Raw genomic sequence first — 18,264 nt, 5'->3', positions numbered from 1 at the left:
GTTCAGGGAAAAAAACGATCAAAAGGGGAATGCGTTTGTGCCGTCAAACAATAAACATCTGAAAATGAATTTTTCATACGTCAATAAGTTAAAGTCGTGTTTACTTTACAGCCAAAAACATTCAATTGGACAAAAAAGAAAAAGACAACAGCGGGCAACGTGACGCGACCGGTCGCCGGGAGAGACCCCGAGAAAGGAAAGTATTTGTGCTCAACGTCCAATCACGCGTCGGGGGACGGGCGCCTGGGCGACCGCTCGCCGGCGCCAGGTAGGACGTCCTCTGGGATGGAATGCCGGCGCGCTGAATGGTCGCCGGTCCGCCGCGTGCGATAGGTCGCCGCTGAGTGGGAGGAATTACAACATAGCGTGACTTCCGTTGCTACGGCGACATTGTTACAGTGGTGCCTTGACTTTTTGCTTTTTGGGGTTTTTTTTTGGCCATGCGTGGCAAATTTGATTTCAGAAGCAGTACGTTATGAATATGATACGTGCGATATGAAGGCTGAAATTGAAAGACTTGATCTCGTTCTTCTTTTTAACTTGTGTTAATATGTTTAAAAAAAAAATTGGAGGGGGTGAAGATTAGCCCAAGAAAGACAGAATATGTGCATGAATGGGGGGGGGGAGGGGGGGGGTCAAAAACTGGGGGTCCACAGTCCAGAACAACGACGGAGGAAGACAGCGCTGAGGTCAGCCGTGATGGAGAGATCAGAGACGACGAGTTCTGGAGACAAAGTTGGTCGACGAGCGAGAGAGCAAGTGGAAGAAGAAGGACCACGACACGAGCGCAGAGCCGAAGAGGGCGGGGCTCGTTCTCATCGCTAAAATCGCAAACGGAAACGGAAGTCGCGATCGGATTTTGCGTCCCGGAAGGAAACAAGCCGGTACTCACGCCTCACGCAGGTGACCTCGGGGGCGTCCCATTGGCCGTCGGGGCGGCAGCGCACGGCGGGGGCGTGTCTCTGGACGAAGCCCGCCTCGCCGTTTCGTAGCGGGATCGCCGGGCGCCCAACGCGCGGGCGTTACGCACGGCGGGCGGAGGCCCGCACGACACTGGAGGGGATGGGAGGCGGTTGCCGCGGAAACGTAAAGATTTTATTCTTATTTTTTTATACCTGTGGCCTTCTTGCAGGTGAAGGCCAGGCGGTAGTTGCACGGGACGTCGTTCCACTGGCCGCCGTCGTGCCAGACGAGGACCACGCAGTCCTCGCCAGACTCGAAGAAACTGTCGGGCTGGTGGGGGCGCCAGTGCTCAAATCGCTGCACACGCGAAAAGATGATTAATATCCATTCAAATGGCCGTCGACACGCGGCAAATGTGCGGAAAATTCAGGCCCGTTTGGATTGCCGTTGAAAATCCTCCCTGTGCTCCTTTGACGCGGCGCCGAATAAGAACATTTGTACTGATAAATAATGCAAACGAAAGACTGTCGAAAGATACAGATTTGGAATTTCCATAGGGGGGATTTTCACCAACGGTGGTGGGAAGGTGACCCCGGCGACGGAGGGCGACTCCTCGGCTGATTACATTTCACGTTAGTATCTTTCACGGGGCCGACACAGGGGGGCGCTCGCGAGGCGCTCCGGACTCACCACGGGACGGCCGTCGGTCCAGCGGAAGTCCGTCTCCAGCGTCCTGTCGTTGAGGCCGATCCACTGGTAGTCGCCGGCCAGACCTGCGGATGAGTCGTGAGCTCGACGGCGATCCGAGCGGCCCGACGGTCGCGCGACTCACGGTTGACGAAGGTTTGCTCTTCCGGCGACAGGACGCTGGCCAGGTGGGCGCCGCGGACGCGGCACTCGCGCTCGGCGGCCTCCCAAGTGCGGCGCCGCCGGAAGGTCCTGTAGCACTGGGACTGGAACTTGAGCCAGCCGGGGCCGCACGACGTCGTGTCTGCGGGGACGGCGGCGGGAGGCCCCCCGAAATGAACGGTGGGTGGAGAGCGCAAAGTCAGCGTGGAGTACGTCAAATCAAAAACGGAGCCAATAGAAAGCGTTGCTCAATCGGGCTCTGTTGGTCCTTGCTTTTGTCAACAGACGGACCGGACCGGGACAGAACGCACAGGGTCTGCGCCGGACCGCGTCAGGGTCTTTCCGAGTCGGAATCTGTGGACGACGAGCCGGGTCCGTTCTGCCGCGAAAAAGGGGATCGCAAATGCCCGAAAGCAACGGACCTCGGGAGGGGGGTGCGGCGGGGTTCTGTGCCCCCCCCCCGGAACCGCATCTCTTGTCTTCACGTCCACTTGAATCGGGGCACGGGAGGCACTTCAGTCCCGTGGATCTGACGTACGAAACCGCAAAAATGTCCTGGCCGGAGTCGCGGATTCCGCTCCGAGCGCAGACCGAGCGCTCGTTTGGACCAGGAGGGTTCCGCTCAATTGTTGTTGTGAACCCTTTGAGATGGAAAGTGGAGGAGTGGCCTCGCGCGCGCACACAAACGTCTTGTCTCCTATAAATTCATTCGGCGTCTGAAATGTTGACGTTACTGTCGTGAAGACGACGAAGAAGAAGAAGAAGACGTTGACGTTCCGGCGTGCGGTCGGGGGGCTTTGGGCGGAGTTCACGGAGCGGGAAACGCCAATCCCGGGAGGACGGCGCTGCTGTTGAGTCACGCTACAAAAATGGAGGCGGCGACCGTCTTCCGAGGACGACGCCCCGGCGCAGCTGAGCAGCCGACGACCCCGAGACCCAAAAATTGCAGTTTTTTTTTTGTTTTGATTTTTTGTGTGTGTGGGGGGGGGTTCTGTGGAACTATTACTACAGTTGGAGTGGAGAAGATGAATTGGTGTCAAGGAAGTATGTTGACGTCTCGACTGCGAGACGCACGGGGACAACGCGCAAGCTCCACACAGGCGGGGCCGGGATTTGAACCCCGGTCCTCAGAATTGCGAGGCAGACGCGCTCACCAGTTGCCTCACCATGCCGGCCTAAATTTGAATTATTGCATGATAAATGGTTACATGAAAGACTTTTTGGTTGATTTTGTGTAAAAGGAATCAACGAATGAGCCGGTCGGTCGGTGTGTCCTGTGTCTGAAACATGAAATTTGTCCCCTGAGCGCAAGTTGGCATCACTTGCCGCTGGGCTAAGGCTGAGGCTGAGGCTGAGGGTGAGGCTAAGGCTAAGGCTAAGGCTGAGGCTAAGGCTGAGGCTGAGGCTGAGGCTGAGGCTGACGCTAAGGCTGAGGCTAAGGCTGAGGCTGAGGCTGAGGCTAAGGCTGAGGCTAAGGCTAAGGCTGAGGCTGAGGCTAAGGCTAAGGCTAAGGCTAAGGCTGACGCTAAGGCTGAGGCTGAGGCTAAGGCTAAGGCTGAGGCTAAGGCTGAGGCTGAGGCTAAGGCTGACGCTAAGGCTGAGGCTAAGGCTGAGGCTGAGGCTGAGGGTGAGGCTAAGGCTAAGGCTAAGGCTAAGGCTGAGGCTAAGGCTAAGGCTGAGGCTAAGGCTGAGGCTGAGGCTAAGGCTGAGGCTGAGGGTGAGGCTAAGGCTAAGGCTAAGGCTAAGGCTGAGGCTAAGGCTGAAGCTGAGGCTAAGGCTGACGCTGAGGCTGAGGCTAAGGCTAAGGCTGAGGCTAAGGCTGAGGCTGAGGCTAAGGCTGACGCTAAGGCTGAGGCTAAGGCTGAGGCTAAGGCTAAGGCTGAGGCTGAGGCTAAGGCTGATGCTAAGGCTGACGCTAAGGCTGAGGCTAAGGCTAAGGCTGAGGCTGAGGCTGAGGCTAAGGCTAAGGCTGAGGCTAAGGCTGAGGCTGAGGCTAAGGCTGACGCTAAGGCTGAGGCTAAGGCTGAGGCTGAGGCTAAGGCTGACGCTAAGGCTGAGGCTAAGGCTGAGGCTGAGGCTGAGGCAAAGGCTACGGCTAAGGCTAACGCCGACCTCGTTCACACAGCTCCCCGGAGTAGCTGGGCAGGCACAGGCAGGAGAAGCCGTCGGCGGCGTCCAGGCAGGTGGCGCCATTCTGACACGGGTTGGAATCGCACTCGTCCACGTCTGCCAGATGAGAAATGCATCATCATCATCATCATCGTCATCGTCATTATTCTTATTACCCTCGCAGTTTTTGTACTGCCCTTGGGGTACGCACGACCTTTTTCCGACAGCGCCCCCCAATGTATCCCGCTGCACATGCGCACACCTTGTCGAAGCCTCTCCATTTCGACACGCACCACGTGACGTCATGGCAACGTGACGTCATGGCAACGTGCCAAACTTTTTTTTTTTTTTTTCCCACACCACCTTTCGCGCTTTTTTTTTTTTTTCCCACACCACCTTTCGCGCTTGGGGGGTTAGCTTGACCGTTAGCTTGGTTGGGAGTCAGGCACGAATACAAATTTATGTTTATCAGAGGGAAAAAAAGTGGATGTCGATTTTGAATGGCAATAAAATTGTATATTGTAATCCATAAGAGGCTTAACATAATGGACATAAACATGCTTCGGTTGGGAGGGAGGCACTAAAATATTGCTCCTCATCTCTATGGACTTTTTTTTGGCTGGGACACAGAAAGACTCGATGTGGACTCTTTCGACATTCAAGGCCCGTTTTTAATGGAAAGACAAAAAAAAAAAAAAATGGAAGGCCGAAAAGCGGAAGCGACGTCGTCCTCCCGACCGGGGGAGGCAGTCAAAGAAAAGGCTCAACAGTGGACGCAAACATTCTTTTATTGGGAGGGAGGCAATAAAAGGAGTGGAGACATTTGGAATCTTCACCGCACGTCTTCCCCCCCCCAGTTTTGACACCAGGGGGTTTTTATCAGGAGGGGGGCGACGTACCTGCGACGTCGACCGAGTCCGGCCGCTCCGCGCTCTCCTCGTCCGCCGTCCCGTCGTCGGCCGGCGAGCCCCCCGGCGGGGCAGGCCGAGGGGCGGCGGAAAGTTTTTGTCGGGCCTCTGGGTGAAGGTCGGGGGGCTCCGCGATGACGTCTGGGGGGCGGGGGGCTAGCGTTTCCCGCCCGCGGCCTCCGGGGTCCGTCGCTGTAGGTGAAACCTCCTCAGGAACGAGACCGTCCCGCTCTCCCGTGACCCGGTCCATCGGGGCGGCGTCGTCTTCGCCAGACGCAGACCCCCCCGCGTCCCGAGAGTGGAACCCGATCTCCCGAGCGGCAGTTTCCGGGTCGAACGGGGGAACCTCGGGACCTCCGACTTCCGCCTTTTCGGCGGCGCTCCCTGTCGGCGACGCTGTAGTCTGGAAATACCAAAGGAGGTTTTAGATGGCGGGCGTGGGCCACGGGATCCGGAGGGGGCGCCGCTCGCCCGCCCGCCTCTTCCTCGGCCACCCACCTGAACGGGGGCGGCGCTCTCAAACCGATCCCCTCGCGCCTCCTCGGCCGGCGTCGCGTCTGACGTCACCTGAAGAGATGAAACGAGGTGACTTTTAAATTCAAGATTTTTTCGTGCGGGGAGGGGCTGGGGGACTCGCCGGAGGGATTCCGTTTGTGGGCCGGCCCGGGAAAGCCTCACTACCACCCCCCCCCCCCCCCCCCCCGAAACCCAGCCTTTGTTAAAAATATTTTCAACTGGGGAAAAAAAAAGTCAATGTGAGCAAAATACATTTTTTGAGCCAGACAAAAAAAAAAAAAACAAAACCTGCCGTCGTCATTTTCACAGAACGGGACATTTTCGATACCTACTTTTTGTCTCCCGTCGAAAAAGCCGACGGCGGGCAACGGCGCGTCGGCGCCGTCGTGGACGAGCTCGCCGACGGACCGCGAGAGGTCGGTGATTTGGGGCGAGCCCGCGGCGCCTCCGGCGGGCGAGTTGAGGAGCTGCAGGATCCGATCGACTGAAAGGAAGGAAGAAAACCGGGCGACCCGGCAGTTAAGGTAGAAGAAGGACAATGATAAAAACAAACAAACAAACGAAAAAAAAGGATTAAAATGGATGAATCAGCCAGTTCCAATTATTGGCAAGATGAAAAAAAATGTACCGAAAAACGTCAACTGCTCAAAATGTCCCGCAGGGTCCTTTTGGTCCCGTCCCGCTAATTTGAAAGTCAAGTGTGATTCGCCGACATAATCAACGGGCGGTCCGGTCCGGGCCTACCCGATTGATTTTGGTCCCGCACGTTGACGACGATGACGTGGAACGGCGGCTTGGCCGTGGACGCGCCCTCCGCCAATTGGTTGAGGTTAAAGCTCGGGGGCGGGGCTTCCCCTTCGACGACCAAGGCCGGCTCCCGATGAGTGACGTGGAGCCGAGATGTCGGCGAAGCGGGCCGGTCACTCGCGCCGTCGGGTTCTGGCGTGACCCGGACTTCGGCGGGACTTGTGACTTCTGGGCGCTCGGCCGCTGCAGAAAAGAAAGAAAGAAAGAAAGAAAGACGTTTAGCTGAGATATGCTGAACAACTTTGCAGTTTGACTTTGGTTTCATGTTCCAGAAAAACATCAAATTGCAAAAGAGAAAGATTTGAAAAATCCGTGACGTTGGCCAGAACCAAAAAAAATAAATCGACGTCAAACGGAGCGTTGACGTTAACGCACGTTCACCTTAACGCCGATTATGAACGATAACAAAGATGGCTGCCAGTGGGCCGAGAAAGGGCCGATTAGCGCTGGCCCGCCCGCGCCACAAGAAAGACAAAAGCGCGGCCTTGCTCGCTATCCGAGGAACGCCAACGTCACAACGCCGGCGGCCCATAAAAGGACAGAAATTGGCTCCCACCCAAAGAGGGAAGGGGGGCCAAACCCTCACCCGACGTCATCGTGTCTCTTTAAGTAAAGGGCAAAGGTGACGCGTTTGGCGTTGAGCGGAGCCGGCCGGCCTCCCTCCCTCCCTCCTCGGCCCGCCGGTTTTGAACGCGAGCGACTGTTTGCAATTACGCAGGCGACCTTCGTAGCTCGCCGGTGACGGAACGGCGGTTCGGTTCGGCTGCGCGACCCGCGAGAGGCACTTTGCGTCGCGGACGTCGGGGTTTTCCCCTCATGCGGTGGAGCCCAAAAGGAGACGACAAGCGAGACGCCGACCTTTGAAGCAGTAGGCCCCGTGCCCGTCGCCCGGGTCCGGGTACCCCGTCCGGTCGTCGTACTTGTAGAGCGTGCGGACCCCCAGCCGGCCGCCCCCGCACTGCGGTCGGGCGACGTTGACGGGGTAGCGGACGCTGCCGTCCGACAGCCAGCCGTAGTCGCATCGGTCCAGCCCCGCCCCCCAGGCGGCGAACAGTTGCCCGGGGGAGGCCAGCGTCGCCCCGCGCTTCCCGCACTCGGCCGCCGCCTCCTCCAGCGTCAGCTCGCCGCCGCCGTCCGCCGGGTAGAAGACGTCGCCTGACGACGCAGAGAGCGGCGGCGCATCACTCACGGGGAGCGAACGTTACGTTCACACAAAGGCGCAAGAACTTTGGGGGGGGGGGGGGGCAGAGCTCCGACGTTTATGGCATCCCAACTTTTCACTTGAACTTTGACTTTTTGTCCGTCCAATTGACCCAGAAAGCCGCGAGCGTCATCCCAACTTTGGGCCGAGTGGTTTCGTTACCGTCCAGTTTGTCGACGTAGCAAAAGACGTCGTATTTCTCAGCGGGCGATCGGACGCCGTACGTTCGGACGCCGGGTCGACTCTTCAGGTCGCCTTCGCAACCCGGACGCGGTTGCCTGATCGGATACCTGCAATTGAAAACAAATCAATAAATAACGACGTCTACCGAAAACAAAAAAAAACCCTTCTCGGCGGTACGATCCGTCGGCTCGCCGTCGACAACGACCTGACGCTCCGGTCGGCGAGCCAGCCAGCGTCGCAGTGGTCCAGGCCGTCGTGGAAGGCGGCCGTCAGCTGCTCCGGCGTGGCGATGGCGGCGCCCGCCGAGCGACACGCCTCCGCGGCCGCCGGGAAGTCCAGAGAGTAGCGGCGGCCGTCCGCCCGGTAGTGGAAGACCACGCCTGACGGACGCGAGGACGGACGCGGGTGAGGGGTGTGCGCATTTTTGTGCTCGAGGCCCAAAACGAGACACCTCATACAAATTGTGATCTCTTGTGAATTTTTTTTAAATCACAAGTTATTGAATTAGATTTACTCCTCATTAAATTCGATAAAACTACTTTTATGTAAAAACACTGAATCATAAAATAAGCTCATTATTTCTTCATATTTTACATTGAACTGATCAAAAATGTCAGTTGAGTTCATTTCATGCTCTTTTGTTCACGAATTCAATTACAAATAAAAGCGTTGATGCAAATTGATCAGATTACATTCCTTCACATATTAGATTTTGTTCATCGTTATTTAGCGAGGCTTGACTTACTTTCTTAGTTATGCTTCAATTACGCTTAATTAGCCAATCATTGAATACATTTTTTTTTTTTTTGCAACGTTAAAATTTGCCCTCTTGTTGACTTTTTGACGTTTCGACTTTCATTTGAACGAGACCGCAAACGTCAAATTGCTGATTTGACAATTTTTGAATCATTCCCACGAAATCGCTCGAGATATTAATAATGATCCACACGGGACCTGCCAGATGTCAGTCGGACCCTGCAAGTACAGGCAGAACTTTTGCCGAGTGATGTTTTTGGGTCCAGGAGGACAACTTTTGAGCCGCTGCAGTTTCGAGAACTTTTGGTTGGTTTTTGCTAGTTTTCTTTCCCGGACTCGCCTCTGACGTCGAGGGTTCCGCCTCCGCTCCCGTCCTCCATCCCTCGCGTGATCTGGCATCGGTATCGGCCGGCGTCGCCGGCCCGCAGCCCGACGACGGTCAAAGCGGCGTCGCCCCGCTCGGCCGCGTCGACGGGCAACCAGACGCGGCCCTCGAAGTCCCGGCCCACCTTGACGGCGCCTCCCTGCGCCACCAGGACCGCGTTCTCTGTCCCGCCCTCCGCCACGCGGGTCCACTTGACCCTGAGCCTCTCGCCCTCCGCCGTCGGCGCCGTGGAGAATTTGCACGGGAGCAGGGCCGTGCCCGCCAGCGAGGCTTCCACGTGCCAGTCGTGGTCCGAGCCTGGAACAAGAACACGTAGCAGCGAGTGGGTCGAGAAACCCCTTCGGGTCCGTTCAGGTTCTCAGACTGGGGTCCGCCGTCGAGTCAGTGACGCTGTCCGACGTCGCGATTCTGACAGCCTTTCGTCAACAGTCTTGGATTTGGCCGGATTTGCTTGGTCCAATATCACCGGAATCAGAATCACAACCACCTTTGTCTGATAGGTCTTTGGTGCCAACCGGACGGGTACGAAATTCTGTCGTTTCTCAAAAGTTTTCATCTCAACCAAACACGAGTGACTTGCCTTCAAAAAAAAAAAAAAAAAAAGGATCTTGGGGACCAAATCGAATTTATTCTTGCTATTTGGTGCCCACCTTAAAAGCTTTGGAATCGTCAAGTGTTCGCCACAAGATGGCGGCACGGCGCGGTTTTCCACTAGACAAGGCTACGGCCTGACTAAACGAAGCTTCTCTTCACGTGGTTCTTCAGCCCCGAGACGCCGCATGATGGCGCCAAACCTCACCGCAAAATTACTCGTTTCCTAGCGTTGGGACTTTTTGTTCTGTGAAAAATATGAATATGTGATCGGAACATTTGAAGTCGACCTGGTATTTTGCGTTTCCTCGGAACTGAATTAGCCATCGCGGACTCGGTCGCCGTCTCACCTGTTTGCGGCCGAGCAGAAGACCGGCACAGCAGAGGCAGCAGCAGGACGCAAGCGCGCAGAATCATCTCCGCCAGGCCTGAAAAGACACCAGCCACACACCGCGTGGGACTTCGCATTGGACGCCGCCGGGACTTGACCACAAGAACTCGGCCTTCGTTTTACGGCTCGTCTCATTGAAGTCGAGCTTTGGCGCCATCTTCTGACCAAAGAACTATGTTGGACTGAAGGGAGGAGCTTCATTTACTTTGTCTAATTCCGAGCCTTTTGGGCGGGCACGGTGGCGTCAAAGCGTTTCTTCTGTCTCGATGAAACTCCCCAACTCAGTTCGACGTAGTACTTCCTTGGCACGAGGATGTCACAAGATGCTGCAAAAGCACTGCGACCTAAAACTATTCCGCTCACTTCGACACGGTTCCGTGACACCGGGATGCCTTCAGATGGCGGCAAAGCGCTACTTTTACTGCTTTAACCCGACGACAAGTGGGGGGGGGGGGGGGTTCCCGCTCCCGAGAAATTTAAGCTTCGCTCGAGCTCGCGTCGTCTTTCGGCCATCTGGCGTCGGGCCGGCAGACGTTCAACGCGAATTCTGCCGAGGCGCCGAATGCGTCTTTGGGGAGGGCGGGAAAAATTCATCGGGCCAAACCCAACACGGCAAAAAAAGGAAGAAGAAAAAAATACGCTTGGGTTCAACTCAAAAATGAGATTGAAGCGCTGAAGTTGAGGAGGAGACCCAAAAGGACAGCTGAGGACGTCGGGCGAAAAAAAAAAAATCAGACACGGACTCACCTTCAGCGGTCCGGTCCACGACGTGGTCTGGAGCGACTTTTCCTCTTCTCACAGTTGCAGCGACTCCTGATGAACTTGGGAGACGATGACGCCGGCACCGCCCAGCAGATGGGTGGTGGGGGGGGGGGGGCTGAAGAATTTCACTACCATGGAAACGTCACCAGGCCAAAACGTGTTGTGACGTCATCAGTACTCAGGAAGGTTCTGGGATCGGGTTGACCCACGTGAGGTACCGCCTAAACCAGCCGCCATTATTTACTATAACAAGTCCAGATGCGGACGGGGGCCGACCCGCCGCCCACATTCCCGATTCAAGACTACGACGACGACATTCTTGACAAGGGCGTCGCATTTCCCCAAGTGATTTATTTTGGGGTTTTTTGTTTTTTGTTACATTTTTACAAGATTCATCAGTTCCACAAACATCCGAGAGTCCAATTTCCATCCTTTGGGGACGACGACGACGACGACCCCACACAAAGAAAAAGAAAAAGAAAAGCACGTCCAGCAAGAGCGTTGCTGGTTTTTCTTGTCATTGGGAGGCCGAATGGGAACATTTTTACGCCAAAAAAATGTCGCCGCCATTTTGCCAAACGGGACGACAATCTTGCTCCAGAGTTCTTTCCGGGGGTCGGCAGCTCCAACCGGCAGAACGACGCTCCGGATCGACGTCCGCAGAATCTTTCCGGGCCTTCTTGCGGGAATCAGAAGTCCTCAAACAGGTCCTCCGCCTCCGCCGCATCACGGCGACGGCGCGGCGGTCGCTGCTGATCGGTTGCCGCCGGGAAGTCGCTCCTGTTGTGCGCACACAGCGGGTCAGTGGGTTAACGGGGCCGGTTTACAAGAGCCGCTTCCTGTGAGACAGGAAGTGGATCATGTGGTTCCAGAGCAGCAAAACCGGAAACGCATGCAACATGTTTTCATTTCTTTCATTTCTTCGTATTTGCTGTGGAAATACCCAGGATGTCCTTTTCAGCCGAGCAGAAGAGACCAGTTAGCGGGAACCAGGACATGCCAACCCCGCCTGGGGGCGTGGCCAAAAATGGAACGCCTCTGTACCCGTACCTTGCGTGCGAGGCCTCCGGGTGGCGCAGGCGTCGCTCGCGAGTGGGCGCCACGTCCGTGATGTCACCACCGGGGCCGTCGTCCAACGGGCCGGGAGAACGGGTCCGCGTTTCTCCGAAGGGAGGGCAGACGGCGGCGGCGGCGTGTCGAAATTGTTTGGGGTTTGCCCCCTCCCCAATTTCTACAATGAAAAATGATCTGAATTGCTCGTTGTACGATATTTGTTTGCTGCAAGACGGAAACATTCAAATGTTACAGAAACAAAACTTTCCCAGCAGCCCATTTTTCCATCTTTTTTCCCCGCTTGGTGATGATAATCCGCTTTGCTCAAGGTACCGCCCGGTTCCGCCTCGCGTTGTCACGGTCACAAAAAAAAAAAAAAAAAAAAAAAATCAACAAATTTCAGCAAGGTGAGAAAGAAAGCGTCAAGCGCACAGCGCCGGTCCAATACCGTCACAAGCTGCGTCGTCGTCGTCGGTGGTGCCGCCGTACTCGAGGTCTTCCCCCGCCTTCGCCGCTCGGTCCCCGTCTTGTCTCGTCTCCTTGGCGGGTCCCTCGTGACCGGCCTGGAGCCCGTTGAGGCTTTCCTGGAGCCGGCGGATTTTGGCTTTCTTCTCGTTCAGCACCAGGACAAAGCGAGAGTAAAGCTCCGCCTCCAGCTCTTCTTTGCCCTCCACGTAGCGCCTCAACCTGGAGGGGGAAAAAAACAAAAGGAAGGAAGGAAGGAATGGAGGGAGGGAGGGAAAGGAAGGAATGGAGGTAGGAAAGAAGGAATGGAGGAAGGAATGGAGGTAGGGAGGAAGGAAGGAAGGAAAGAAGGGAGGGAAGAAGGAAGGAAGGAAGGAAGGAAAGATGACGTTTCTTTGTGTGGGTTCTTGTGGCAGTTTTTGTGGTCTTTGCACCGGATGGCCTGCACGTTTTTTTTTTTTTTGTGCGCGTGACGACTCGCAAACGGCACCCCTTGTGGCGATGGAAGGTAATGACAACGTGCGTTTACTCTGCGGCGACGCGCCGATGTTCTTGCCCCAGGCGTCGGTTCTGCTCGCGGAGCTCCCGGTTCCGGTGCTCCAAGGACGTTCCTCTCGCCAGACTGAGGGTCAGCAAACCCCTGGCGGCCTCCGACGGCTCCGGGACCGGACTCAGCGCCACCGAGCCCAGCCTGAACTGGACGGCGACACGGGAAAGACATTTGGCGTCATTCTCAACTCGGACGGCTGGTCAAAAAAAAAAAAAAAATGAAAAAGAATTGCGAGCGGCCTGATTTTTTTTTGGGGGTGGGGGGGGCAGGAGAGACCCCCCCCCGAGACCCCGCGTGGGGCACGTTACGACTTCCTTGCTTCCTAAGCTAAACAAAGCCACGTTGTTTTGTTTTTCTTCTCTTTCATTTCCTTCAACTATTTTCAGATAAAAGTGGAGAGAAAATCTTTGAAACGGCCACAAATGCGTCACGAGACCAGTTTTCGTCCGAAACAAGAAAATTGCGTTCGTGCCCGGCAGTGTGGACGTCGCCTCGTTGTGCTTCTTTCCGATATTTTGCTCAACTTTGCTGGGGGCTCTAAATTAGGCCTGCAAATAATGCACATTTGAAACAAACGAATAAGAATTGATGACATTTTTTGGAGGGACTTCCATCCTTTTTCTTCAGAAGCAAACCCAACATGAAGAAAACGCACAACCGATGATCGAGTGCCCGTCGAGCTCCGTCAAATGTGGCAAAATCGTCCCGAAACGTCGATCGTCGCTTTGCAAATTTCGACTTTCACGGGCGACCACGCAAAGCGCGGCGGGACTCACCGAGATGTCCTTCCGCACTTTGGCGTAGGTCAGCGTGATCGCCGCGCCGTCATCGGGCGGCGGCGGCGGCGAAAGGTCGAAGCGGTAAGAGTCGGCGCTTCCGCCCCCCGTCAGCGCCTCCCGGAGGTCGCGCACGTACTTCTCCTCGGACATCTCCAGTTCGTCCGCCTCTCGGCGCACGGACGCCTCGCTCGCTGCGACCGACGTGGAGAAGAACAGTCAGAAAGGATTCCCGGTTTGGTCGAGTACAATTTTCAAAAGGTTCTGGCCCGTCCGTTTTCTCTACTTCTTGTCCCCACAACTTCAGGCTACTGCGTCACACTGTAGTGACAAAGAGACGCCAGTAGATGGCAGCACACTTTTCTTGGATGATTCTTCTTCTACGCAGGCTCAAGGTAGTCTTCTTCTTCTCTACATTGGAGGCATCTGCGCTAGCTTAATCCCAAGTGCATTATGGGGAACGCTCACGTATTAGGCACTACTTTTGAACTGGTTTTGTTGTGTACTTTTAAACTTATAAGGGGGGAGGAGGAAAAAAAAAAAAAATATTCTAAATAGGCCGCAGGGTCCATGTCACCAGATAAAAGTAGCGCCTTGTCGTACCGAAAACACGTATAAGTGGTAGAAAGTGTGTGTCGTCATCTGGAAAAACATAAAAAGATGATAATGCCGTTGATGGCGCGAGTGGAAAACGTGAAAAAGTTACACTTTCTGCCAAATAATTGGATACATCTTGAATTGATTTTGTCACAGATGTCTTGAAAGATGCGTCAAAACGCTCTTAAAAGGCCGCCGGAAATCAAAGAGTTGGCTTCGACTCTCTCTTGAGATTTTCTTTTCCAAACGTGGCGTTCGCCATTCGCTCCGTCGTCTTTCTCCTCCCCAAAACGACGACGGGAGTTGGTCGGAGCGTGAGGTGCCTCAACTTGCCCTCGGAATCGACTTGGAGCAACTCTCACCGGCGTCGTCGTCGTTATCGTCCACTCAAAAGCGGTGCCGGGCTCAAATCCGAAGATACGCAACGCTTCCATCTACTGGCGCCTGTGAGTCATGACAGCGGCTTCAGCGCCCCCTATCCACAGACGCGCTTTCCTTGCCCACCTGTCGCAAAACCTCCTTCAGGAATTCAACTCTCGGGACTGCACATGACAAGTATAAACGGCCAGCAGCGTATTAGGATTTGTATTGATTTGATTTCTTTTTCTTTTTCTTTTACCTTCTCCTCTCCAGGCTCGCCGTCCGTCGCTGAGCAGCACCCGAAAGCCGGAGGCGAAGCCCCGCCCGCTGGCTTCCGCTCGCAGGAAGTAGGAGGAGCCCGGCCGGGACGAGACCAGGATTTCCCTCACGCTCGCGTCCATCGCTGCGGGCCGAGAGCGGATGACACGTTGCGGACAAAACGTGAACTTTGAAGCGGCCGACCGTCATTTCCTCCAATTACGGTTGGGTGACGCGAACTTCAACTTTTCCCGTCGCCCGACTTCGGGAGACTATTTTTAGCTGTGGCGATGTCACTTCCTGCCAAATTGACCCTTCAACGGTTCGCTTTCATCGCCGGCGCAGCTGCGATGACACCGCTGCCGTCCGTCACCCGAAACGCTCGCCGGCATCCCGGCGCGACGCACCTGACGCCATCCGCCGGACTCGTCCCCGGTCTCGCGGTCAGCGACCAAAGGATCCGTTTGGCCCGCCAAATTTCAGATTCCGTTTTTGCGAGTTCCAGCACAATGATGCGGTTTTTACATTCGGGTCAACGTCGACGGCACGTCGCTGCCGCTCGTCAACCGTGACGGCGAGCCGGGCGTCAAAGGCTTTTGGGCGCCCGAGCCCGCAACGTTCCCGTTCGCCGTCGAGCGTCGCCTTCGAGGCGGACGGAGGGTGTCTTGACGCGCGGCGTCGCGTCATCTGACGGGAAAATATTCCATTTGTGACGTGAAAAACCTCATCGAGGAAATGCAGGAAGGCCCCATCCCGAACTTTGGGAGAGCAAAACTCATCGCGGCGTTCCGTCTCAGCGCGACGCTTTCAAACACCTTCCGGATGAGGCCTCCCGGTCGCTCTTCCTCTTCCCGGAACTTGAACGAGTTCCAACTCGGCCACGCTGACGTGAAATGACCATTTGGTATCTTCCCATTGCCACGTTTGGTTGGGCTGCTTCGCCCTTTTACTTTCTTTCCCAACAATGACAAATTTCCTCTGAACACATCACGTCGACGGTATATTATTTGCTACGCTGTGTTGTGTTGGTAATCGTTGACAAAATTCGCAATGAACGGAAATCAACTCTCAGCTTTTCGCTCCACTCAAATCAATAAGTTTGTTGATTTTTATCCCAAGTGATCAATGAATGTGATTTTGTTGAAAGCGACATTTGCACCGCCCTATGTCAAAACTGTCACCGTGTCCGCTGAATCGAGAATATCGTCACGTCAAATTAACTCCCGGAAACCAAACGACTTCCCGTCACGTGTTAGAAAATAGGCCAAAATGTTGCTCATTGTTTTCCAAAACAAAAGCTGCTTGCTCCTGCCTGTTCTTTCCGTTCTTTGTGTCCATTTTCACGGCGTTGTTTGGGGACCATGTAAAAAAAAAAAAACAAATGGACCGGACTCGTACCTGACCGCAAAAATGAATGCGTCATAAATGTACGTATCGTGAAACGATTCCCGTGTACCGGAGACACTTTGGCGTAAAACACGGGAGCAGCCGAACGCGACGAGCGAACAGAACCTTCACAAACAAAACTTACCCGCCAGTGTCGTGTTGGTGAAGAAATAAAGTCGAGAATTTGGGACTTTTTTTTTTTTGGTCTGCTCTCGACGCTGCGCCCGCACTTACGTCATCACCCGGCGACAAAACGCAGTACTTCATCAGAATGACAGCATTTTATTTGTAACAGTGTCAAGTTAGAGGAGTATAATGATAGTAGTAATAAAAACGCTTCATTTATTAATGCTCAAATGTGACTGTACTGCCACCTATTTTGACACTCTTTGAAGTTTGCGACAGCTGAAATATGTTTCCGATAAGTTGCATACTTGCGTACTCAAATATCGCAGAAAGTGGTGCTACGTCGGCGATTGTTTTGCAGCTCGGAGGGGGCGAAGGCGCTCAAGCTGCTGGCCAGATGTGGTCCTCGTCGTCGTCGTCAAGGGAAACCAAAAGATGAGGACGAGCAGAACCAGATCGCAAACGCGAGCGCCTTCCGGGAACAGTTGCTCGCCTTTTCCTCCGCGAAGTCAGGGCACATTTCCGGGACGTGTGTACAACAATTTGGGGGATTGGAGCGCGCGGCCGCTCCGGGATCTTGTCCAGGAATCGCCGAGCAAACAGACCCACGTGGACTGGAAAACCGAGACCGCCAAACAAACAGAAGGAACAAAAGTCAAGATGTGTCAACAGAACGACAAAAAACAAACAAACTCCAACTTGGAATCCCTTTTCTAGGTAGCAAAGCACAGAAAACCAAAGAATCCGTTTCAGACTCAAATTGGCAGCGGCGTGAAAAGCCCGGATCGACTTTTTCGGTCCCCTTTAAACGTACTCACCCGTCATACGAGTGGAAAGCAGGCCAACTATTTCGAGAGCATTTTTTCATCCCGTGTATTTGTCCATATTTGGCAAAGACCTAACGCCAACTTTCTTCTGATCGGTTGCTTCAGCGTCGACGGCGGACATCTTCGCGAGTGATGTCGCCAAACTGGAGGAGAAATTTTACCGATCTGATTTCAGGCCTCTTGGCAATAAAACTCAGGATTGACCGTTTGAATTCATATTGAGATACTGTATTATTATAACTATTCATATTCGTGAATAGGTAGGCTTGGCAAAATATGGGACCGGGTTCACCTCGTCTCTTTGATGTGCGTGCGTTCGCGGTGGACAACGAGGCACTCCAAAGCAAAGATGCATTTTCCGGGCGCAGGCCGACGACTCGCCAACGTTTCCGGTCGCACGATTAATCTCCCCAAGAATATCGAATCAGAAGATGACGGAAAGCCAGAAGCCCAGCTGGGAAACGTCACCGGGACTTGGACGGCCCGCGGCTCGGCCTTGTGGGGTCCGGCGGAGCCTCTCTCCGGTTCTCCCACATGTGAAGCGCGGCGAGGGGCTCCTGGGGGCTCGGAGTCGGTCGGGGGGGGGGGGGGGTTGGGTCTCAGGATGAGCGAGGATTAAGGATTGTTTGTCTTTCGTCTCGGGAAGTTCCCGATTCTGACCTCGGGGCTACTAAGTCGGCCGGTCCCAATATTCCGGGCCGGCGTCGAGCTGCAGCTCCCTTCCTCATCTTTTCTTCGCATCCCGACCAAGAACTGGACCACAAAATGGAAGTTTCTCAGAGGATCCTCTTGGAACAAGAAACGATCCGTTTGTCTTTAAATGTCGTCGCAGTCGGGGGGGGTCCTTCCATCTTCGAGATGAATGAAAAAACAAAAGGCATCGAGCTTGAATTGACGACAGCGCGTCCTTCTTATACGCTCCCCAAAATAATGTTCAATTTCTAATTTAATAAAGCCCAAATAATAGTAATTAGTGAAACTGTCATTGATTGAAATATTACAATACGGCAAACTGGTAAAAAGCAGACGGGAGCTCTTCCGGTCGTGAGTGATGCAACAAATACAAGCATATTAAATATCACATCGTATTGTCATCAAGTGACTCCGCAGTTTAACCAGGGCGCCGCCACTTACGTCGCTACCGAAAGGTTGCAGCGAGCCCCATCAAACTATGACATAAAAACGAAAATAAGGCACGGCCCAACGGTATTGTCGTGATTTATGAAATATCATCGGCAGCCAGAGGACGGTTCGCCTGGCAGAGCGCCGAGCGCTGACCTGAACCGCTTCGGCCGCCGACACAAGTGACCTGAAACTGGTTTTGGGCTTCTGTGGAACCTGCCAGAAAAATAAACCGAGTTCGGCGATATGATAAATAGTCGTCGCGACAACTCCGCCGACTTGCCGCCTTTTTCTTTTAGGTGAGAAGGGGCGGGGCTTCCAAAGACACACCCACAGTACTGAGACCCACAGAAGGCTTTTATTTGTCACGACATTCTTTTTGT

At 54.5% G+C, this 18,264-nt stretch overlaps 2 protein-coding genes across 10 annotated transcripts; both read right to left on the bottom strand.

The window, feature by feature from the left end:
• Positions 1–101: 101 nt before the first annotated feature.
• Positions 102–10,553, bottom strand: LOC133490880 (versican core protein-like). 3 transcript variants are annotated; one of them, XM_061801489.1, is made up of 16 exons: positions 10,347–10,553; positions 9,559–9,636; positions 8,573–8,914; positions 7,682–7,856; positions 7,456–7,583; positions 6,951–7,247; positions 6,030–6,275; positions 5,618–5,769; positions 5,268–5,336; positions 4,761–5,172; positions 3,865–3,978; positions 1,736–1,894; positions 1,594–1,676; positions 1,116–1,260; positions 893–1,053; positions 205–340 (listed from the first exon to the last, which is right to left on the bottom strand). In XM_061801489.1, exons 2-15 carry the CDS (start codon positions 9,623–9,625, stop codon positions 896–898), a joined length of 2,547 nt encoding a protein of 848 aa, XP_061657473.1. In that variant the 5' UTR covers positions 9,626–9,636; positions 10,347–10,553; the 3' UTR covers positions 205–340; positions 893–895. The 3 variants fall into 3 exon arrangements, with proteins under 3 accessions (XP_061657472.1, XP_061657474.1, XP_061657473.1); XM_061801488.1 differs by having other exon boundaries at positions 102–340; positions 1,594–1,894; XM_061801490.1 differs by lacking the exon at positions 6,951–7,247 and having other exon boundaries at positions 102–340; positions 1,594–1,894.
• Positions 10,554–10,692: 139 nt separating this feature from the next.
• Positions 10,693–16,389, bottom strand: xrcc4 (X-ray repair complementing defective repair in Chinese hamster cells 4). 7 transcript variants are annotated; one of them, XM_061801510.1, is made up of 7 exons: positions 16,249–16,389; positions 14,422–14,565; positions 13,206–13,399; positions 12,409–12,575; positions 11,863–12,101; positions 11,412–11,592; positions 10,693–11,141 (listed from the first exon to the last, which is right to left on the bottom strand). In XM_061801510.1, the coding sequence occupies exons 2-7, from the start codon at positions 14,561–14,563 to the stop codon at positions 11,051–11,053; spliced, it is 1,014 nt and encodes a 337-aa protein (XP_061657494.1). In that variant the 5' UTR covers positions 14,564–14,565; positions 16,249–16,389; the 3' UTR covers positions 10,693–11,050. The 7 variants fall into 7 exon arrangements, with proteins under 7 accessions (XP_061657494.1, XP_061657495.1, XP_061657493.1 ...); XM_061801511.1 differs by having other exon boundaries at positions 16,241–16,370; XM_061801509.1 differs by lacking the exon at positions 16,249–16,389 and adding an exon at positions 15,952–16,211.
• Between the last annotated feature and the right edge of the window lie 1,875 nt (positions 16,390–18,264).

This window comes from Syngnathoides biaculeatus, chromosome 17 (assembly GCF_019802595.1).
Source record: "Syngnathoides biaculeatus isolate LvHL_M chromosome 17, ASM1980259v1, whole genome shotgun sequence".
In the NCBI taxonomy this organism is placed as follows: Eukaryota; Metazoa; Chordata; class Actinopteri; order Syngnathiformes; family Syngnathidae; genus Syngnathoides; species Syngnathoides biaculeatus.
This window is presented reverse-complemented; position numbering and strand designations above follow the sequence as displayed.

Coding starts and splice junctions, on each gene's coding strand:
- xrcc4 (XM_061801508.1), bottom strand. CDS start 15,843: ATGACGCATTCATTTTTGCGGTCAG. Junction 13,400..14,421: donor GCGAGCCTGGAGAGGAGAAG/GTAAAAGAAAAA, acceptor CGTCGGTCGCAG/CGAGCGAGGCGTCCGTGCGC. Junction 12,576..13,205: donor AAGTGCGGAAGGACATCTCG/GTGAGTCCCGCC, acceptor GTCGCCGTCCAG/TTCAGGCTGGGCTCGGTGGC.
- LOC133490880 (XM_061801488.1), bottom strand. CDS start 9,625: ATGATTCTGCGCGCTTGCGTCCTGCTGCTGCCTCTGCTGTGCCGGTCT. Junction 7,857..8,572: donor CGGAACCCTCGACGTCAGAG/GCGAGTCCGGGA, acceptor CGCGTCCGTCAG/GCGTGGTCTTCCACTACCGG. Junction 1,261..1,593: donor GGACCGACGGCCGTCCCGTG/GTGAGTCCGGAG, acceptor TCGCGTGTGCAG/CGATTTGAGCACTGGCGCCC.